This window comes from Ischnura elegans, chromosome 12 (genome assembly GCF_921293095.1).
Source record: "Ischnura elegans chromosome 12, ioIscEleg1.1, whole genome shotgun sequence".
Lineage (NCBI taxonomy): Eukaryota > Metazoa > Arthropoda > Insecta > Odonata > Coenagrionidae > Ischnura > Ischnura elegans.
Window position 1 is genome coordinate 50,007,028 of NC_060257.1, and position 23,299 is coordinate 50,030,326.

The following is a 23,299-nucleotide window of genomic DNA, read 5'->3' on the forward strand; positions in this document are numbered from 1 at the left end:
ATCCATTAATTACGTGAAGCGTTCAGGGAGGGAGGGGCTGAAGCCGATTCTCACCAAATCCCGAGTGGGGAATGGGAGGAAAGGCTGGAAAATATCACATTTATTTCGCAAGAAACAGTGTAAAAGTGCGATATTATTAATCTTAAATAACTGTCTTAAATAAAAATAATTGAACAAATTGCGATTCTTTGCTAAATACAAGGAAATGAAGCAAATATTAACGTTTTTTAAATTAAAAATCCGCATTTTGAACCATCTCACGTGAGATGAATGGGAGGGGATGACGGGGTCGAGTTAAACTCAGAATATCTCACTGAGGAGCGGGGAGGGGGTCAAAAAATCGTCCAAATCACCTCACATAATGAATAGACGCCCATTTGCGGTTAAGTTTGATGAATTGTCCGATTGAACTCCTTTTGAATAATATCCTCTGTCATGTAATTACATTTGGTCCTCTCAGTTCTTTGCCGTGAGCCAAAAATACGAAAACTATTATTTTTAACCTCCGAGCGGTAAACGTTCTTTAGGCATTCCACTTTCTCCTCCTGCAATGGAGGAGGAATAGTTTAAGAGTCCCATCATACAATACCAGGTCTAACCTTGTGTTTGCTAATAGCTATCACACGACTTGTTACCAAACCTCTACCCTCAAACCATCCTATCGAAATCTTTGGTAATGTTCTCCTCTCGAAATGTTCGGACTGATCCTTCATAAAATCAATAAAACCTAGGGACAACGTTTCACGAACAAAAAAGTTGGCGTTAATGTGCCTCATCCGCAAACAGGACATCATCATCACTACGTCAGACAAAGGGTCTACGGTAGTCGTAATGAATACGGCCGAGAGTAACAACGTGGTGCTCAGGCAGTTGTCAGACACTTCGGCTAATCAACCTATTCCTACCAATCGCAACCCCCAATACTGAGAAAATATTCTTTCTTTTCTCAAAGAAAACGGACCACAGGATGGAATAACATCCCAAGACATCTCATTACTGTCATCTCCCAGCCCTCGTAGCCCTAATTTACACATCCTACCGAAAATACACCAAGACAATAATCCCGGCCGTCCATTAGTTTCTTCAATTTTCTGTAATAGAACGAATTTCTGCTTTTGCCGACCACTATCTCCAACCCATAGTATACTCTCTACCTTCATGCTTAAAAGACACATATCACTTCCTCCAACGCCTTCATCCGTTTATCCTCCCTAAATATTTACCCTCTCCTTTGCACCCTTCCTTCTACCCTCGCTTTTCTTCCTCTTCTCACTTGAGAAACATGGGCTGCGTCCCATCGAAGCAACTTTTCCCAGTAATTTCCCTCATTTTATTCTTTGTTTATTCTTTCTGCAAAACTAAGTGTTTATCCCTTATGAGAAATAACTTTTCAAATTATATCAACTTTCTTTTTAATGGGTATACTTAACTTAACACACATTACACTTAACACACATTATAATTATCAATGCTTAGTGTGAAAATTTATTATCTTTTCCCCGACTATAGTGAATTTATATTGTCAATTTTTGAATTTGTATCAAAATGTAATATTTCACATTAATGCTATTTTGTCAGCTTCATCTTTGAGATAGGTGTCTCCGTATTTATATTAATGTATTTTTTTATGCTTCTGGGTGATGTTTATTTTGTTTTATTTCAATATGCGTATCTAATTATGTAATCATGGAAAATATGGGCATAGTTCGCTTTCAAATGCTAATAAATTAAATTAAATATCGCGCTCTGTTTTGATATTTGGTTATCTACGAACTGGAGGGATTTTCTTTTAAATGATGTTTCTGTACAGTTAGAATTTTCTTGGCATTATATCGCCAGGGTTTTTCTTAACATACTTTTCGTAGGTTCCAGAAATATTCGAGATAACCTCGAATAATCTGTTTCGAGGAAGCTCATAGTGGGCAGACGCGAGTCATGAGAGAGTGGATTTGAGTATCAAGGATATATGTGACGACCCGAAATAGCAAATTCCTAGAAATATGCGAGGTGTATTGAAAGTTGCCATTCACCTAAAAGTATTTGTTTGGCCCTGATATAATGCGCTTTTTTATGTAAAACCTAATTTTTGGCGTAGAACTTCGTTTAAAAGTCCTAAAGGCAGCGTAAAATAAAAGGTATATTGGTGTACAAACATTCGTTGCAAAAGCAGCAATTAAAAAAATTAAAATCTCACTGGTAGCAATAATCGACAGCGAAGATACGTATTAAATACAGTAAACTCACGATTATACAGGCCTGTTTACACGATACATTAGCACGTACGAGTTAATGTACGTCTGCGTGAATGATTTTTGTGGACCGGAACGGAACATCTACGAATGCATGAACCAAATTAGAACATGTTCTATTTTCTGTGCATGCATTCGCACAAGTTGGGTGGTAACACGGTGAGTTATGGCGTTCATTTTCGCGTTCATACATTTAGTCATTAAATCGTACGTATTAATGTAACGTGTAAACTTTAGCAACCAACAGTAGAGAGGAAGCAGCGGCCGGGACTAGATTAGAGACACGACAGCAGTGACAGAGAAGACGAAAGTGAGGAGGATTATCTTAAATATAGGGGTCTATTTACCACCTAAATATTTTGCAGGATACTCGTAATGAAGAGTAACTTCCAACTCGAAGCATGAACTTTCTTCCAGCACTCCTCCCCGTCCCCCATTCCAAGATATCTCTCTCTCTCCAAAACCTCTGTTTACTCTATCGTAAGGCCTTTTGCTGACCTTCCTGTCACCCAACTTACGCATTGCAAACCCCTATCCACTAGCATTTCTCCCCTTCCCTAGCATTTCCCACCCCTTTCCGATGAGGGGGCTTCAGTGCGTCGTAAGAAAACACGGCCCCCAAACGTAATCTCAGGCAAGGCTCAATGCCCTCTATGCCCCTCTTCCTCCTCAATGCCCCTCTTCCTCCCACCCGCTGCATCTCCTTTTATTCTTCCCCCACTTCTTCAACCAGGCAGAACCCATCCCACTCTTATTTACCCCACTGAATTAGAATGTTCTCTGGCTGTGGAGAAGTGCATCTCTATCGGCAACGGGGGTGAGATTCTAACTGAGGAGGGGCTGGAGAAGTATTTTTCACTATCGGAGAAATGAAGAGAAAAACTTTGTCATCCACATTCATTTTATTGGCTATTACATATGTTTTGTCATATCTTGACATCAGTGGCGGATACATATGGGGGACGCAAGAGGCGCGCGACCCCCCTTTGCGGAGCCGCTTTAATTGCCGAACATTGCAAAACCACAAATGCAACTTTTATGTATCACAAGATCGAATTCTCTTGCATACGTGTATAATCAGTTTAAATATAACCTTTTTAAACTTTGCATGTAACTTGATTATTATTCACCACAGTAAATGTACAATAGGTAGCTCAAAATATCTTTTGCGCCCCATTGAGTATTTTCTGTATCCGCTACTGCTCGACATATTTTTAGTCTGTCCGTGTTCCCGTGAGACTTGGCGGATTAGCCTGCCCTCTCACTTCGTTTACGCAAAGATACGGCTGGGCTGCCTACCTCTGTAATTATCCCTAATCATTTTAGCCAAGTTAGGAAGCACGAATTCCGTATTGAGGAAAACCAAACAAAAACCAACCTTTTATAATCAATTATTTTATGGTCTTGGGAAAAATTATCAATATGCTTAGTGTTTGAAGAATTAAGCCAAATGAGGTCAATATGAGGTTATGAGCTTATTTTTTTTTTGTTTTGTCAGCCTACTATAAACATGATCAACAAACTTAAATGATGCCAGAAAAACGACGTGTTTTGAGATGATTATTTTCTAAATATCGTGTAGGTTTAAAATTTTGCAATGCTGGTTTACTTTCGTGAAATCTGGAAAATGATACCTCAATACGTTGCTCTCATTTAGTTTTCGGGTTTCATTCTTCACCGTATTTAAAATTATGCTATGTAACCTTGATATAGAAAAAGGATTTTATAGTTTTAGCGCTGTAAATGGCCGTGTCATGTATGAAAATAAGTATTTGCGCGGAATGGAGAAAAAACTTAATGATGGTCGAATGAAATTCTTCTAGCCTGTTTGTCCGGTTAAGGCGTTCCATCTACCTCTCTGCCGACGTGACGTATCCATCGAAGACTTTTCCATCGTCAACAATAGGGTGGTTTCCTATTATTTTTTTATTCCCGAAATCGAAAGATTATTACTCCTGGAGTACGTATTTCACGCTTTTAGATTTTTAAATGACGATACCTATTTTTCGCGATTAAATGAAAAGTGAAAATTTTCAAGCGCGCGAAAACGCGACGCTTAAGTATGAATGTCGGGAAGTCTCTCCGCATGACGTATTTCTGGTTCCCCCTCCCGCCCTGCGAGGTGACCTTGAGGCGAGGCTTAACGCTGATACGACGCAGGCTGCTAGCGGCTAGCCTAGTACCCTGCTGGCTGGTAGCGCTTGGCTTAAATAAGGATTATTAATAACTAATCAAGCGAGGAAAACTTTCCGACCTTAGCCAGTTTTAATAAGTGATTGTTAAGACATATTTCCCTGAGCTCTGCGCCTCATGCATGCAATGGTAACCTCAGACGACCTATAACTCCTATCTTCTCGTATAGAAACTAGGTCCCTGTGACGTCACGTGGAGTGGCATCGCATGGGCGCCAATCTGGCCCTTTTCAAATGAGGATAAAAATGGACCATTGCCATTCGTCTAACCCGGTATTTCTAAAACCAAATAATTTGTATATTATGAATACACTAATGGTGGGTAACGAATCGCAATCAATGCCTTTCGTTTTCTTTGATGAAGGAAACCACCCTATTGTTGATAAGGCCGTCGATACCTACCGGTTGTGAGACGCTGCGTTTATAAAATTCTCTCTCTTCTTCTCTGCAGTCTTTTCAAAGGAAATTAGTTATTTGCTGTGTCCTTTCGACGGTAATATTTATTTACAATTATGGCGCGACTAATTTTTAGCGCCAAAACTAAGAAAATCTTTTTTCTATATCACTGATGATTGGTATAGTTTTCAATACGATGGAGAAAGAGATACGAAAACTAAATGAGGTTAAGATACACTTTTTGGGGTATCATTTTTGGGAATTCACGCAAGTGAACCAATACGTTTCACCTAAATATCTTGAGAAATGATAACACATATGTTGAAGAAAAAAAATAATGTGGATAATAACTTTTCTCTCTTTATTCCCCCTCTTTATTTATATTTATTGTTAATGGAAGATGCTTCTCCAGCATTTCTCCGGTAGGAACCTTGCTTCCGTCGGCATAAAAGAAGAGAGACATACTATGGAAATATGGCACCTCACACCCGGCATGAATATCCTTGATGACGAATAAAAAGTCTTCCATTTTAACGTCCGCAAAGATGATAGAGCATGGCAATTTAATGGAGAGCCCGAAAAGAATTTACTTCAAATATTCGCCGGTAGAAAAGCAAAGCCTGCGTAATTCATGGTCGTAACATAATTACAATGAAAATAGCTAATTAAAAGGATCGTACATAGGCATAACAATACGGAAGGAGCTGCAAATTTTAACCTCCGTAGGTTATTTCGGAAACGGCCTACGACCCCTATTTTTCCTTTTTTTCTTATCGCTAGAGCGATAGAGATAAATGGCGGTTTGGCCGGCTGCCGTTAAAATTTCATTGGGGTTAGAAACAAAAATCTATCTTAAGCGAGGAGAACAGTTGCTATTTGTTACTGGCCACAAATTTCCAAGGTTAAATTCGTGTATAAAAATTTTCAACTCGTTATTTGATTGTTTTTTAAAATGGACGGTAATTTCTATAGCGCGAAGTTATTTAATTCCAAAGAATGGGAAGTTTGGAGTCCTATGATTTTTTTAACGATCTTTCACAGCATGAAATCAATAACAAAAAGCTTTTAAGCTTTGAGCTTTCGCGTAAAAAAAAACACCGAAAAAGTTTTTTTTAAGCCACAAAACACAAATGAGGGCAGTGAGAACAAAAACAAACGTACTTTCACGAAAAATCAAAAAGGTTCTAAATTACGAAACTCGACATTACGAAGTGCTAATTTTTCGGTCCCGCTGACTTCGTAAAATCGAGGGTTTACTATAATTACGCTGGGTACACCGCGATGAGCTACCTGCGGATTAATTACATTTGTTCGGTTGCCGAGCAAAGGGTCCGTCACCGAGCATTGCAACATCATCTTGCCGCAAAAAAGAGCTCTGTACAGGGCGGAGAAAGAGATAATAATAATAATAATAATTTTTATTAGCCCTGTTGATCCAAGAAATTGGATATAGGGCAAGTCAAGAGTACAAAATACTACAAACTCACAATATGTACACACAATCAAGGTCATATACAGAAGAATGGAGAAGTAAAATAATTCATTTTAAGCAAATATCAATCAGTACAAACTCACTATAAAAAGATTAAAAAAAGAAAAAACAATCATTTTACAAGTACAAATTCACATTATACATACACAATCCAAAACTCTATCGATTGAAATACTCATTCACAGTGTAAAAGGCTCCATCAATCAAAAAACCTTTTAGCAGTTTTTTGAATTGCAGTAAAGATTTAGTTTCCTTAATCCTTTTGGTAGAGAATTAAAAAACATTCAAAACATTTGGCTGTAAACATTCATACAGCCAAAATCATCTTTCCGCAAAGGAGTGTGGCGCGAAAGGGTTGATGATATAGTTCAAAATGAATTATTTTTAATAAGTCAAACTGTTAATGATAATAACATTTGTAATATCTCTAACATAAGATAATATTTTTACTATTCTTTTAGAATGTGGAACCTGCATGGGTCGTCCATTGCTCTGAAAACTATTTTGAATAAGTAAAATGTATACATTAGTTTGCAAAAATACCTAAAGTTTCTCATTCATCATCAAAAATAATAAAAAAATTGATTTTAAAATTGAGAAAAATTTCTCTGAGCCGACCACTGCGCGAAAACACCCGGGCGTTGCCGAGGCCAGGCGTGACGTCTTGGTGCCTAAACCATGGTACTAATATATTAGTATCATGGCCTAAACAACCGTAGGGAGTTGAGAAATACGCTGAGCACATGCTGTAAAATTTGTTTTGGGGGAGTATATAGCCGCTCATCGTCACCTTATTTTGCTCTGTTATTCTTGATGGGCAAGTTTTACTAATTGCTAAAGTGCCACAATTATTACTTGGGATATGAATAATGCGACATCGGGGTGATGAGGTACAAGCGTTTCACTTCGTATGTTTTTAGTTACCAGAAAAATGGATGATAACGATTGTCACTTGTTTGAATAGTACACCTGAAATTCATCTGCATCTACATAATATCCCGCAAGCCGCCTAAAAGGCGTGTGGCAGGGGGTGTTAGGACATCAGCCTTTTTTTAGGACACCAAAAATTTATGCCACTGTGGCGTTACGTCGCTTAATCTGGTCGATTGTTCACGTAAGCCCACACATAGGGAAAAAACTCCCACCGTCGGTCACAAGCTGGATCAGGGAAAGACTCCACAAACAAGAAAATCAGCTCACAATGAAAAATTGCCAAAAAATTTACGAATATTTTTGTTCAAAAATACTATTCCAAGTAGAGTATTCAAAATCAGAAGTATTACAGAAAACAATGATAGTAATTCATGATCCCATAGGAAACATTACCAGCTAAATACCAGCAGTATAATTTTTCTAAATTCGCCATGTCCCACAAGCCATGCGTCCATGACCAGGGCACGAGCAGAAGAGAGATTTCCTATTGCAGGACGAGACAGGATTTGAGGGGAGGGGTTTTTCCAAGCAGCGGAGGGGTAGCCAGGGCGAATTCATCCGCTGCGTCACTGCCCCTGTTGACAGGCTGCTCCGCAAAACATCGTCCCTGGGTTGGGGTGTACAGCATACCAGCCAGAATTTTCCCCTCAAACTTCTGGGTTGGAGACATCAGTTGAATCAGAGGGATATTCATTGGAATACAAGGAGGGGGAGTCATAGAGGGGTGAGGTGTTGGAGGGGGAGAGAGTTGTGATAGGACTATGGTAAAACTTCTCACTCCAAAGTGCAATACTATGGACTTAGCACCGATTTCCCCTTGCTTGCCAAGGAGTAAGTATTCCTCTGCAGTAGTCCTATATAAGTCTTGGATTGCAGGTAGGCTGGGTTCGGGGCTGGTTTCGGGTGCTGGTTTCGGGTGCTGCTTTTGGATGCTGCTTTCCGGATGCAGGTTTTTCCGGAGACAGGGTTTTGCGAGACAGGGTCTTTGCGCAAAATCCTTTGCGCGAAAAACCTTAGCGCGAAAAGTCCTTAGCGGGAGCGCTCTAAGTTCTGCGGATAAGTTCAGAGGGAATTCGAGGAATTCCTGGGGAGGGGTACCAGAAATTTTTGGGGGGGCACACTAAAAAAAATGCCACACCACGACACTCATGGAATTTGCTATGACAAACTATTGCTATAGGTACGTCGGCGGCAAATCGAGATGTAAAAGAAACTTGTAATACTGGAGGATAACGGTCATAAGCTTACGATTTGTGCTGTTGAATTTGGTAATGTCGTATTAGTGGAGAAGGTAGTCCTATCCAGTGGCACAGCGAGGGGGATTTTGGGGGATAAACCCCCAATTTTTATTTTTAAAGTTTTGGTTAAACTGCTCCAGTTTAATATTATATGCCCTTACTCAGATTATAATATTATAAATAATAAAAAAAATTAAGGGCTTACGAGCCTCTATCATTGGATATTTTGCTTTAAATAGAAAATAATCAACACGTCTCACAAACGGAGCTCTCACAACAGCTGGCAACTATTACAAACAATCACAATAATTGCATCGTGTGATGTTTAGGCACCTATGCCATCATCGAGGCTTTGTCGGCAGTGGCTTGGGTGGTGAGGAAGTTTTTGGTGTGCTTTAAAATTTGTTATATTTATCATTGATTATCTCGCGAAGGAAAACTCAGATTTACATGCAGTTTTCTTTGTTGAATTCAGAAAATAATTTTCTGTCCGCCTGTGAAATAAAAAAAAAATTCATGCAAGTTCACCATTGTTTCTTAAAGATTATTACAAAGTAGGATTTAAATAATTACATTCCAAAGTAATCCTTGGGGAGGAGTGTGCAGTTTTAAATTCCTCTTAATTCACCTACTTCAAGTAAAATTATTTATACCTTTTTATATGTATTTTATTTTTTTTCAGGTTGCCATTGCAGTAGTTGCTGCACTTGCTGTGCTCAAGTGAATGTCAGCTTGTACATCTTTTAGTACCCACGGAGAAAATTTCATAACTGGTTATGCTATACTTATCACAATATGGACAGTAGCAGCAATCAAGCTTGGATGCATTATAATTTTTAAATGGGTAAATACTTATATCTTATATCTAATAACATAGTGGAGTATCTCATAACATACCGGACATTTGTCCATCATATTTGGAGTGGCCCACGTCCACCCTAATAAGACGGACAAATTTAGGAATCAAAGTCCAAGTTCTATCTTTTTGTGTTTAATTAAAATGAATTGTATATACTTTTTGGCACATGGAAAACCACTCCGCTAATTTGCCAAACTATTGTACATTATCAATTTAATTAATTCATAATTCAGTTTTTCACTTTCATCTAAAAATAATCACTTTTGCTATTTTTCACATGAATATAAAATGAAAGCACTCTCGAAAATGCATCAAGGCCTGAAGCATAATTATATTTGTTTTGTGGCATGTCAGGAAAGTGGTGATATTCGTCTAGGGCTAATAGGTAAAAGGCGTGTGGCAGGGGGTGTTAGGACACCAGCCGTTTACAGCTAAAAAAAAAAAATGAAGTACTCTAACAAGGTTGGTACTAGCGTTTATTAAAGTCCTTTATGGTTTGGGGGAAAAACGAATTCCCATATCTATCCGTTCGGCAAAACATCTCTCTTAATTCATCGCTTCTATCGGACCTGGAAATATAGTGTGGCCCTAATATTATGTTCTTTGTATCGCTCTTAAAGATATCCATTCTCAATTGTTCAAGCAATCTAAGCCTAGCGCGCAGCCTCCGAGTCTCTAATGGCTCCCAGCCTAATTCGCTCAGCATCTGGGTAACACTGTCTGTACGCCCGTAGCAGTTTTTGACGAAACGCGCAGCCTTCCTTTGTATTTTATTCAGTGCGCGGATTAAGTCTTTCTGCACCGGATCCCATACGCTCGCTGCATATTCAAGGTGCGGTCGGACAAGAGTGAAATAGCACCTTTCTTTCACTTTCTCATCCGAAAATCTTCCCACAAAATTCACATCCGAAAATCTTCATAATCTGGCCCGCCCATGTGATACATGCTAGAGCCGCTGCTGAGTAAAGTAAGTGATGGAGTTTGCCCTGTGCAGTAACGTTGAGATTAGAGCTGCTTTCTGAGTGGGGTCATGGTGTGAGGAGTAGGCATGGGTGGTACTTGAAAAAGTACCGGTATTTTTGTAATGAGTATTAAATAGCACAAATAGTACTCTCCCGGTAGTATCCGCGAAAAAATACTGGTATACCGGTACTTTCATAATTGATAAAATATGTTGCGATTTAATGCTTGTCTTACCCTAATTATCAGGTATTTTGGCAAATTAGCGTAACATACAGAAAAAATACACTGAAAAAATCATTAACAGGATTTTTTAATGAAAATTTATTGGGAAAATACATGGAGGCTAGATTCTCTACAAGTGAGAAGGGTGATAGGAAGGGGCAGATCCAGAACTTCTTTCTGGGGGTCACAAGCAAGGCTGTATCCAGGATTTTGTTCTGGGGGCCACAAGGATACCCGTAGTACAAAATGAACATTGAATAATGGAACCGTATTAAAAATCTTGCATATTTTTGAGGGTCTGGGGGTGCCTCCGTGCCCACCTCTGGATCCGCCTACGGTGATAGCGGTGAAGTGATTAAAGGCAATGATTTTGGTGCATAACATTAAATTTTAGATTTTTCCTGGGGCATACGAAGAGTGAAGTTCTCTCGGAAACTCTATCAGATAAGTTTTTTTCTAAAGCCACCACTTTTTTTTCGGACTTGAGACCAACATTAGAACATCTTCTGCCAAGAACTTATTATGAAAGGTCTTCTTATTCATAGAGCTTACATTGTCAGTCTGAGATTACCTAGAAAAAGCTCCTCTAATGTTAAGAGATTTAATTTTATGATTTTACACAACAAGAATCGGTCTTATCTTATGCCTAAAATACTGCAATCAAATAAAATTTTAAGTGTAGGTCGCTGCTCCATTTATTTCAGAGAAAGAAATTCATATGCGGAGTTCAATAACTTTGGTTTTTCTTGCCGTATTTATTTGAGTAAATAAATATCTTTTATATCAATAATGATAGCACTAGTCTCAAACTCACAGTTTTGTAAAAGTACCGTTAAATGATGAGAAAACAAGAGAGGAACTAAGGAAGGAGGACAAATCTTAATATGTAATTAAGAAGCAAAATTAATTTGGTCTCCTTTTGGTGGTGTATTTGATTTGTTGTATGTAAAAAAAGGAGAAACGGATGAACATTGTGAATACATTAAAAAAATTGATGGCAATTGTAAACAAGTTTAAGCTTGATAGAAATGCCTACATGAAAGGATCGCTATTTTTCAGTCTCTTCCTCCATTGATCAACTGAATCTGTGCTTATACCATCAGTCTAAATTAAAATAAACAGATGGTAATATTTTAGTGTGCTTAAATACAAGTTGTGTAACTTATTGCATAAGGCTGCATCTAGATTTTCCAGTCTTTTGTTATGATTTCTTGAGAAATATCCTTGGCATGAATTAAATAAGCACTCTTTGCAGAGAGCCATTGTGAATTGATGTTTATTTCTTGGAAATGGCCGTCTTCGCTTGCTATATTATCAACACTCAATTGTTTAAGTAGCTGGGTAGGTAGCTGATTGATAACACATAAGATGGCAGCACCATCAAAGTACCGGTATTTCTAAAATCGATACTCTGGTATTACTGCTATAAAATACTGGACGGAACTACCGGAGTAAAAAAAATAGTACAGTTGAGGGAGGACCTCAAATACGGAATCCTGAAACCCGGAAAACCAGAAATCCGGAACGGCTCACCGCTTACTTTGCTACATAAGCATCTATGTATAGGTGGTATGTAGAGGTGACCACATGTACACCCTTCACTATGGAAAAATACGAGTGATGAAACAAGTCATCAGCTTCACTCTCCTAGATTATATGACTTAGAGAAATGGAGAATTCACCTGTCCTACTTTAAATCAAAGAGGAGTTATAAAAAATGGGAAATATCTTTGGGAAGGCCCTCAAGACCATAAATCCAGAAAAACCATTCATTCAGAAACCCTTTGGTCCCAAGCTTTCCGGATTTGAGGTCCTCAACTGTACTCGGTACTACCAAATACCGGTATTTTTAGCCCATACCTAGTGAGGAGGCGTGCAAGTAGTGGTCCACATGAGTCGCCTTTCCGTGAACTCTGTGGCCAAGATTTCCATCAGGTTTCTTCGTCACCAGCACATCCAGAAAGGGTAGACAGCCATCCTTTTCCACTTCCATGGTGAACTTGATCGAATCATGTTGGTTGCTGAGGTGTCATAGAATATTCTTTAGGGCCTGCTTTCCATGTGGCCAGATGACGAATGTGTCGTCCACTCATCTGGTCCATAGGCATGTTTCTTTGGGTACAAGGTCAGCACTGAATTCTCAAATTCCTCCATAACCAGATTGGCGATCACAGGGAACGGTTGAGCCCATAGCAGAGCCATCAATCAGTTCGTAGAAACGGCCATTCTACGAAAAAAAATTAATTCAAACTTTATGCTTCACGACCCCTTATTATATATATATATTTTTTTTTTTTTAGATCACGAGACCCACATCTCGTTTATCTCGTTTTAGATTGACCCACATCTCGTGATCTAAAAAAAAAAAATATATATATATATAAAAAAAAATTAATTTAGGAGGCAATGTTCAACAAGCCAGGGGAATTCCTTGGGTTGTCTGTTATCGATGAGCCTCTCCATGATTTTGATGGAGTGGTTAATGTGTACGTTGGTGAAAAGAAAACGATGTCGGAGCTAACTGGATGATCTCCATCCTTCAAGCATAGGGCTAGTCCACTGCAAGCGAACTTGTAATGCCAGTGGACATGTGAAGTTGTTGCAGGCAGACATGAGTTTGGTTATGTTTGAAAAACAATGTTATCATTAAATATGGATTTTGAGGAATTATACCGATTTCAAAGTATACCTCATTACTTGCTTTTTTACATCCCTTGAATGATACTGCTCATCCTTCAAATCCCACAAAGGTGTAAACGATCACACTATATAAATAATTTTTTCAGTGTTTTCTTACATTTTTGCAATAAATAAAAAGTACAACAAAACAAAATCACATAACACACATATACTGATGCACTGCACCATATCAAGACAAGCGTCCACAAGCTACAGATGCAACGCAAACAGGATGTGCAGTGCCAGTGTGAGTATATCTGAAGCACCGCACACAAAGGGCATGTGCTCAAAAAGGCCTTGCTAGTGATGTACTGATTTAAAAATATTTCAAGCATATTTTGGGCCCCTGAATCCAAATCTGAGGTTTGTTGAGAAAATTTGGTGACACAACATTGAAATTAGTAAAAAAATATCAAGAAGAAGTATTTTTCGTTTATTAGTAAAAAAATTTGTAAATTCTTAATAAAACTTTTCTCTGTTAAAAATTTAAGTACACAAAATTTCCCACAAATCAGATTTCTTTAATGTTTGCTTCAAAAATTTATGCTTTGGTGATCCATTAGAGGGAAAACCTATGCTATAGGGATGTGATGATGCTGGTGATTTAAGTTCAAATGGTGGTATTGAATTTAGTCTTCCTATATTTATAAAAATAGATTTACCTATCACAAGGGATATTTCATTTAATACACACATCATCCTATCTAAGATATAAATAGAATGAAATAAATGTTTATGAAGTTAATGGTTACTTCAAGTATGTACCTACATATTACAATGTGGAATTCTAATTGGGATATTCTTCTGTAATGAAGGCCATTCTATAATATTATTTAACCCTTTCGCGCCGAATGCCACACCCGTGCGGCGAGGATTTTCTTCCATAAACAACGAATGCCACACCTGTGCGGCGTTAATTTTCCTAACCTTAGCAACGAATTCCTATCCGTAGCCTGTGCGGCACAGGTCGAAAAAAGTGACGGTGACGAACACAATAGACCCACGGACGTGGTCGCCCCTCGATATCCGCCTTAGCGCGAGCCCAGTCCCTTCTTCGGCCGCTCAGGTCGACCCTTTCCTATCCTCTCCACGCGGTCAACTACTGTTATTTGCAGTGTGTTTTCCAAAAAAATATTTGTTGCTTACTTTTGAAATCCAATGCTAGAAATGAATTAATCTTTTATTGCTGACCACATGGAAATTTCAAACAAAATTCTAACGTTAATATCAACGGAGTTATAGACCAACTAGTAAATATACTAAATCCGTCTATATCAACGTTAGAACTTCGTTTGAAATTTCTGCACGCTCAGTAAAAAAACACAAAATTCATTTTGAATGTAAAAAATCGACGCGAACAACAAATATTTGCATATATTTTGCATTATTATTTTAGCCAGTTGACCGGGGACTCGTCCTCGCAAGGGGCTTTTAATCCCTCTAGGGTCTGGTACAGAGGCCGAGAAAAGGGATCGGCGCCCCGCTGAGTTGGGTCCAAAAATGGTTAGAGAGGGAACCACTGCCTTCAGTCGATACGAAAAAGCTTCGCACAGAGGAGTAAATAAAACTTTTAAGAGACTCGTATTGAGGAAGAATTTCCCTCAACCAAGGTCCGGTGCGAAAGGGTTAATATTTTTACAACAGATAGGATATTTGCATGAAATAGAGTGCCTTAATTATCTGTGAAATTAACTAATTTAATGCTAAGAATGAAAAGATATGTTGAATAATATCTTGTTGAATTCTATAGGTATATTGGTGGCTGGCTGAATATTTCAACAAACTGAAGTTGCAAACTATAACACAAATTGAATTACATGACCGTCTTACTCAGAAGATGCATCTCCTACAGTTTGTCAATTACTATGCTTCCATAATTTATGCTGCATTTTTGCAAGGAATGTCTGCGGGATCTCCTGGAGGTTACCATCATCATTTTGGATTCCGTCAAGAAGAGGTTAGTTGGATATTATTTTTAAAATGATAAGATGCATAGTAATTTTTTTGTTTTCAACCCACAGATGTATAATTATGTATCAATGTTTTTCCCTTAATTATCTTAAACACTTCTCAGTCTACCTTTCATTACTTTTATTCTGTCATGGGGGTAGACACATATTATTGTTCCCCATTCTATGCGTATGACCGTCAAATGGCAAATTAAGCCCAAATTTTGTGTATGCTAGTGATATTGTAAAATCATATGCCATTTTATGTAAACCACAAAGATTAAGCATCATATTGGTAAGGATGGAGGCATATTGGGTAGGGAGTTGGATTGCAGGTGCGGGAGTGGAATTCTATACACCGTACAAGAGGTAGCACCCCTCATTACCGGGGGCTGTGACAGTGAAAATGTTATTATATAAAATAAAATTTGAGGTATGTCTGTGTAGCGGCATTAAAGAAATTATATAAACTTAGGGTTTGGTCAATATTTGTACAGCAGCAGTTCATGACCAGTTCAATGGTGACGATCAAATTCGAATTATGTTCGCAGAAGAAATATCGGTCGCATATAGTAACATATTCCATCGATCTCTCAATTCTGGATTAAGATTCAGAAACTTCAAATTAATGCAATTATTGAATTGTCAGCCATTGTTTTCCAGTGACATTTAGTCTAATATGTTTGACTGAATACCTCATTGTCCGTTGTTAATTGTCTTCCTGTGGGTCACAATGTCTCCAATCCAGCATAAATTAATTAATTGGGCAAGTATTACTATTTTAATTCCATCGCAACTTTCACGAAAAATGCTCAAAGTCATTATTTTATGAATAAAGAGCAGATATTGGTCGTTGCCTCACGGGGCACGAAAACATGGCTATAAATGTGCAATTTGGCCACGCCCCCCTGGCTTCACTCCCCACCGTTACAAGGGACCAGACCTCTATGACCAGCACCCTGACCAGAAACCTCTATGCCTTACTATAATAAATTATCCCTCTGAGGTTATTGCCAACCTAAAATACATTCCAACATTTACAGCAGCTGCTATATAGGCTGTCATGTTTTGCAAATGTAATAAGTGCTTTTATCAAAAAAAGTACTCTTATAAATATTCTCGAGGCTCATTTTTAACTTCCTTAACCCTTTCAAAACAGTGGAGTTCTCTCCTTAGCATGAATGCTGGACTGGGCCCCAAGAGACTCTTTGGTCCCCTCTGTATGGAGCAATTATGTTAGACATTTGTTGCGAAGGGTCTTGCAGATAATCACACTCTCAACACCAACCTTTTACCATCCTTCCTAGCTGTGGCATAACTATGGTGGGGGGATAGATCTCCCTCCCCAAAGCCTCAGAGAAATAAAAATAATATTCAAAACTTTTGTCTAGTTTTGACTTATAGTAAATTTTAACATAACCTTTTAATGAAACCCAAATTTTAAGTGCTAAAATGATGTAAAATGTATTTGCAGGCACGTCATATTTCCACAAGTTTCCTAGAAGGGTGGTGGATGGGAGTTCTCCCTTCCCATCCCCTCTCATCCCACCCAATCACATTCCTATAGTTATGACACTGCTTCCTTTTGGGGACACCACATTATCTCAGACTCCAAGGGTAGATGGGGTCCCTCCTTTTGCGGTGTTTAACCCTATCACCAGCATTGGTTCACTGTCAACTCATGCTTTGTTTAAATGATTTATCTATATGGATAATTGTTGCTTGCATGTAAATTGCAGACTTACATTTTAATTCCTCGTTTTAGTCTGAGAATTTTCAAATTTTGAACGAAGCTGCCGTGCCGGCAACGGCAGCCAGCTAAAACTTTTTTTCTGCTTTAGCAGCCTTAATGTGGCACCCTGTGTATTTCACGACATGGATGGCACAGCGCCACTTTTTGCCGCTTTCAGACGAGCTGGCTTTGCTCCGGCTGTCGTCAATGGCAAGGTGCCGTGCTATCAAATAACCATTGGTCTCAATGGATGTCTTCAAACGAGTCGAATCGCCCAGTTGACGTCATGTCGTAGCCGACGGTCATCAAGGCGCCCATTTCAATCAGGCTCAGCGGTGTGCTGTCTATGGCATGAAATACACACATTGCTACCTTGAGGCTACTTTCAGACCCAACGACCTTTCGCCGGCGACCGTTCACGCCGTGAAATTTAGGCCGTTTTCAAAGAGAAAGAATCCTGGATATCATGGCAGCTGGCAAAAAGTCGTCAAGTCTGAAAGCGGCCTTTGATGTCATCTTTCGACAAGAAAGGCATTTTTCAAAAACTCTCTTGCACGTATTGTTTTCGTATGAGTTTATATATTTACTTTCATTACGAATATATCAGATCAGTATCAGCTGGACAGCATCCAAGTAATCTTCAGGACTTCAAATGCACTGCCTTATAAAGATGCATTAAACACTAACTGTTCCACTACATCTTACGGTTACATTTATGTACCCAACTCCTAAAAACATACCCCTATGATGAAGAGTCTAAGTTTTAATTTAAGTTCTAATCTTCTAATGTTTTTTAATGTTTATTCTGTTATGCGGGGCTGAGATGAATCCAAAAAACCAAATATCATTAAAATCGGTATTGTCCTTCTCAAGTTATAAATGGTGTAACTAACACAATTTTAGGCTTAGTTTTATATATGTATGTATATAGATTTTGACCATCCGACTTTGAAGAGATCCAAAAACTATAAGTGGAGAAAATATGTGATACTGATCCTTAATGCTATAAATATGTTGAATTTAATGCTGAAAATAAGTAAGGGCAGGTGCTTCAGTATCGCATCATGCAAAATAAAGTTTAGGGCTGTTAATATGTAGTTAATGAGGCAGTTATTGGATTACCCATCGAGGAGTCATCCACCAAGTCTTCTTACTGTCTCCCCCACTCCTTTCTCCACAGGACTATGAAGATGGGTCAGATGCATTGAATGATGCCACACAGTATGCCAGTCATGTTGGACCAGTAAGAACTTTATTGCCATCAAAGGTAAAAGCAGAACAAGGGCTTGTAGGAGAATGTTTACAGGGTGACCTACTATGTAAACAATCAACAAAAATATCATTGAGACCAACTTCAGTAAACAAGGTATTGAGCTACCAGAAGCCATTGATGAAGCATAAAGCACATGCAACATATAGGACTTGGATGGGAAAATCTGATGATAAAAAATTTCTATTACCTTCTACACGTGTGAGCAAGCAAATCAATGGATCAACTACAGTAGAAGCATTGTCAAGTAGAGAAGGTAAACGAAAATGTTCAAGCTATGGAATATGTATTTACCGAAAATTTCTTTGGGAAAATTCAGGTATATTGATGATGCTTGCATTAATTACTCAAGTGGCTGCTGTTCAAGCACTTCATAACAGCTCACAAGTGGATTATGCACCAGAAGGAAATGCGACTGATAGCTTTTCCATGATTCCTATCCTATCCATAAATCAAGCATCTTTCAACAGAATACCGTACAACAATTCTGATCATGGTGATGTCAATCAGAATACGGAAGTTAGTGATGAACCACGCAAAGAAATACTGCTTCAATTCGATACCATCAACAAAGACCAACCTGGTTTGATTCCGCATTTAGTACAGGAATGCAGATGTGGGATAAATTGTAAATTTTTAAATCTTCAGATAATTCATCCACTTATTTTGTCCACTCAAACATTGAGTGGTTCCAATAGTGCACAAATAGGAGATATTTCTTCTATCCGACTGAGTAACGATGAGATCATTGTATGCATGCGTCAAGGGCGTCAAATAATAGGCTACCGGTATATAACATCAAAAAAATCATGGGATCATCATTGGCATGAGCTAGTTTTTGGTCAAGATGGTAACTATCCAATAGGTCGTTACCCATGGCTAGTGACTGATAAGTTGATTCCAAATGAAAATATAATCCTCTTGCGTCATCCGAGTGGTATTCAGTTTTACAAAGTTGACCCAGCTAAACCAGGGCTTACATTACTGAGAGAAGATGTAAAATTCCACGAATATTTTGGTGGGAGCTTATTATGGGGTCATTTTTACCCAAATACTAGCTATGTAGGAGTAATGACACGTGATATCCAAAAACGAATCAAATTTTATGCATCAACACTGAAACCTAATAAACCTCCTCTGTCTCCCTTAAGGATTACCATTTCTTTTCCATCGTGGACGGCAGGTGAACCTGATTTTTTTGTTACTAGGTTATACCATAATGATTCAGAAGTCATTGGACTTCGCACACCTTGGGGATTAGAGTTCTACCAATTTAACGCTGACTACTTATTAGTGAAAGTAATTACCAATTCACAAATAACAAAATCCAAAACAGCAAAGGACCATGTATTTTTTGGGGACCTAACCCATCAAATGTATCAAGACATACTATACTTAAATGACAGTGGCTTGTTTGTATACCAATACAATAATAGTCAAGAAGATTACAAATTGTTGCACCACCACACCGGATTCACGAAAAGGTATGGCTGGTTACCTGATTATGCAGACTCAATTCGATTGATTGACCTTAATTGTGATAGTTTTGATGATTTAATTTTTACTGGTCCACAAGGAATATCAGGATTAAGTTTTGATGCTATTACTAAGAGCTGGAAACCTTTGTTGCATGAATTGTCTGGAGCAGAACGTTATGCTACTGTAGTGGGTGCCTTGCCACCGATGCCACCTTCTCTACCATACACATCTTTATTTATGCAAGATACAGAAGGTAAATTGCTATGGGCTAAGGTAATGCCAGCCCCTATTTCTAACACTACTGTTCCACCCCCTACTACTAAATCAACACGTACTACTATTGCTCCATCTATAGATATCAACTATAGTAATGGAGATGCCTTAGTTCCAGAGCAGATTATCCGGACAGACCTTCCTGAAAAGCCTATACTGCGCTGGGCTGAGCAATGGGATGATGGTTTCCTTAAGGAAACCGTAGACCCAGCTAGTGGTCAAGTCCGCTTAAGTATACCGTTAATAGATATGTTTCCTTTAACGGGATGGAGATTACAAATAGTCCTTTCATATAATAGCCAAGTTAGAACATCTGAATTACTGGGCATAGGGTGGTGGTTACATTTGGCACAAGATTATATCTTTGTTGACCATCAAGGAAGTATTTATCCAGAAGATGCATACTACTATTTGATGGCAGAAGGCCGCCCGCAGCTTCTAAAATTTATAGGAACTGAAGGAAAGGTACAGCACTTTCAATTAGCAGGTGAAGGAGTGCAAATATCCTATAACTCGTCAGCACAACATTGGATTATCGAAGGTAGAGTAGAGCAAACTATTTACGGTAAAGCTAGTGATGGCTCAACACAAGATGCAATACAATGGAGCTTGGCTTGGTCAAACTGGCGTGGCGTTGGCCGTGATAAAGCAGAACAACAGCCATTAATAACAGCATGGTACTTAAGCAGACGTGTTGATAAAGATAACCAAAGAACACTATATTATCAGTACGAAAAAGATAGTGCCACCATAGAAAATGGTAAAACATATGATGTTGCAATACGGTTAAAAACCATACATGATGGTCAATATATGAAGCTTAATGTGGACTATGCCCCTAAAGAATCCAGTGAATATACTACACCTAATCCTGTAGATAAAGAGGGAAACATTGTGTTTCCCATAAAACTAGCTCAGTCTCATTATATACAAGGATACAGCCTTACTTCCGCCACTTATAGTCAAGCATTAAAATTTTCCTACCAAGTAAATGATGGCAAACGATTGTTAAAAGCTATAGAACAACCGGTCATATCACATACTGAACAAATTCTACAATTTAGTTATCAAACTGTATTGGATACACCAGCATTAAAAAGCTGTACATTACTGCCAAAAGAGACAAACGTTCATTTCAACTATCAATCCCTCACCCCACCAAAATCTACAATAATACATACATACCCCATTCGAGAAAACTCTAAAATAGTGTACGGATCTGACTATGCTATAATTGCTTACCGAGATCTTAACCCAAAAGCTGGCAAAGTGGTCTTGCGCATCATGAATCGATCCATGACCCAAACTATGATCGATTGTTCAGTAGATGCAGCATTATCATGTCCATCAGCAGAATCCAATATTAAAGATTTTGCCATACAAGCTTATCCAGATTCATTTGTGGTGTTTACCGAGAGTAGTGAAAAACGAGCCCTACACCTATTCCATCGCCATGAAAAAACTTGGTCTTCAGCACCTATTACCTATAAATTTGGCAAACAAGCTTTAGTACGTTTTAGTGAAACAGTAATTGCCGCAGCAGAGCCTGATGAACCTACCATTATGCTGTTTACTCGTGCGGATAATCAGTTTTACTGGCAGAAACAAACCCTTACCCTACCTCGGGCTATTACTGCGCTCACTTTACATAATAGATTGATAGCTGGTTACGATGATCATCAATTATGGTTGTTTCACCATGATGTTCAATCAGGCTGGAAAAAGAAATGGCTAGACAATCAATCAAATAGTATAGGCCCTACACTGGCCTCGTTTGATTTAGATCCTGAAACTCGCCAACAAGTTGTAACAGCTTTAAATCAAAAAAATCTGCAAATACTGAAAAATTGTATATTGTACAATACAGTACAGGAAAATAATGGACTGCTTTCTTCTCACACACATCTTTTTTTGTTAGATGCAGGATATAACATTGCTCGAAAACAATCCTTTAAAATAGAGCGGAAAAATATCTACCAAATCACTCATGAATATAACAATGGAAATATTGTTTATCACCTAGGATATATTAAAGAACAAGGCCTTTTTAAAGTAAGGGTTAAAAATGTTTCTGGGAAATATATTGAGGATATTAAAAACAGAAACGTTAAAGCAGATCAAATACAAGAATTAATAGGAACAACCAATCGAAATTCAGAGTTTCAGAGTATTTCCAGGGGATATGTTCTTTCCGATTTGAATATGCATATTGCCACTCAGTTATCTGCTCAAATTAGTCAACACGGTGTATATATTGGTAATGACACATTACTGCGTATGATAGGCACTGGTTGGGAAAGGGTGTCATTACCCACTGCTGTCCAAAAAACTGCTGTCCTCTTAGGCAAATACTTTGTTTTGGAAGCAGTTGGTGATGATAAATCGTTTAAATTATACAATCAGGACAGCAATCAAAAGAAACAAGGTCAGTCACTACGGACCCTAGAACTACAAGAGCCAGGCCAAATCATAAACCTATATCCAGCCTATATAGCCTATCATCCAAAACCAAACCTCGTGCAGGTATTAACCTTTAGAGATGAGCAGACATTGGGTGAGCTTTATACATTTAATGATGAACAATTGCTACCAGGAAGTGATTTTCAGAACTTAATAACAGCAGCCAATTCTTCATCCACTACGATGGTGCATGCTGAACCGCAGGAATGCCGGGTGCGACCTGTGGCTACCTTACTTCCACCTAAGGTACAATCCTTTGTCAACCAAGTGACAGTAACGGCTGGTGACACACAGCGCGTAACCGCTTATGAATGTTCTTTGTATGCTGAAGGGGCAACCTACCGTGAAACCGTAACCATCATCCCAGGCAATAAAAAGAACCAATATGGCTGGCATGAAGCAACCCGATCTTACCAGAATGGTAATGTTACAGCAACCGAAAAATGGTTTAATGCAGATGGTGAAGAGATTTCAGTGCCTCCTGAATCTCCTGAAGAACCCACTCAGGCAACGGATTCAACGCCTAATCCGATGCTATTATTAGATCGCAGTGGTAAATGGCTGGTTAGCGACTTTTCACCATACAGCTTAGCCGACGAAATGGTAGCATACTATGGCTTTGAACCCTATGAAAGCAACCAGCTTGGTGTAGGTAACACCACAAACAAGGCTTGGCAAGTCAACCAAGCCCAAATTATGAAAGGAAATTTTGTCTTTACGGGGGAACATTATTTACAACTCAACAGCACGACACATGCCTCTTATTTAGAAGGCATATTTCAACCCCGCGACCAAGAAATTACTTATATAGCCACTTGCTGGGTGCGTGGTAGTACAGCTGTGGATACAACCTATCTCAAAGCTATTGTACATACCAGTCATGGAGAAAAAATTATTGGATTACAATCACAAG

At 38.6% G+C, this 23,299-nt stretch overlaps 1 protein-coding gene across 2 annotated transcripts in view; it reads left to right on the top strand.

The window, feature by feature from the left end:
- The window catches only part of LOC124169038 (anoctamin-7-like), a 67,390-nt gene that overhangs the window by 31,429 nt on the left and 12,662 nt on the right, over positions 1 to 23,299 (top strand). For both annotated transcript variants that reach the window (XM_046547504.1, XM_046547503.1), the window contains exons 3-5: positions 9,183 to 9,344; positions 14,974 to 15,180; positions 18,085 to 18,171. In XM_046547504.1, coding sequence (XP_046403460.1) covers positions 9,225 to 9,344; positions 14,974 to 15,180; positions 18,085 to 18,171 — 414 coding nt within the window. In that variant the 5' untranslated portion in view covers positions 9,183 to 9,224. The remainder of the gene's footprint in view (positions 1 to 9,182; positions 9,345 to 14,973; positions 15,181 to 18,084; positions 18,172 to 23,299) is intronic.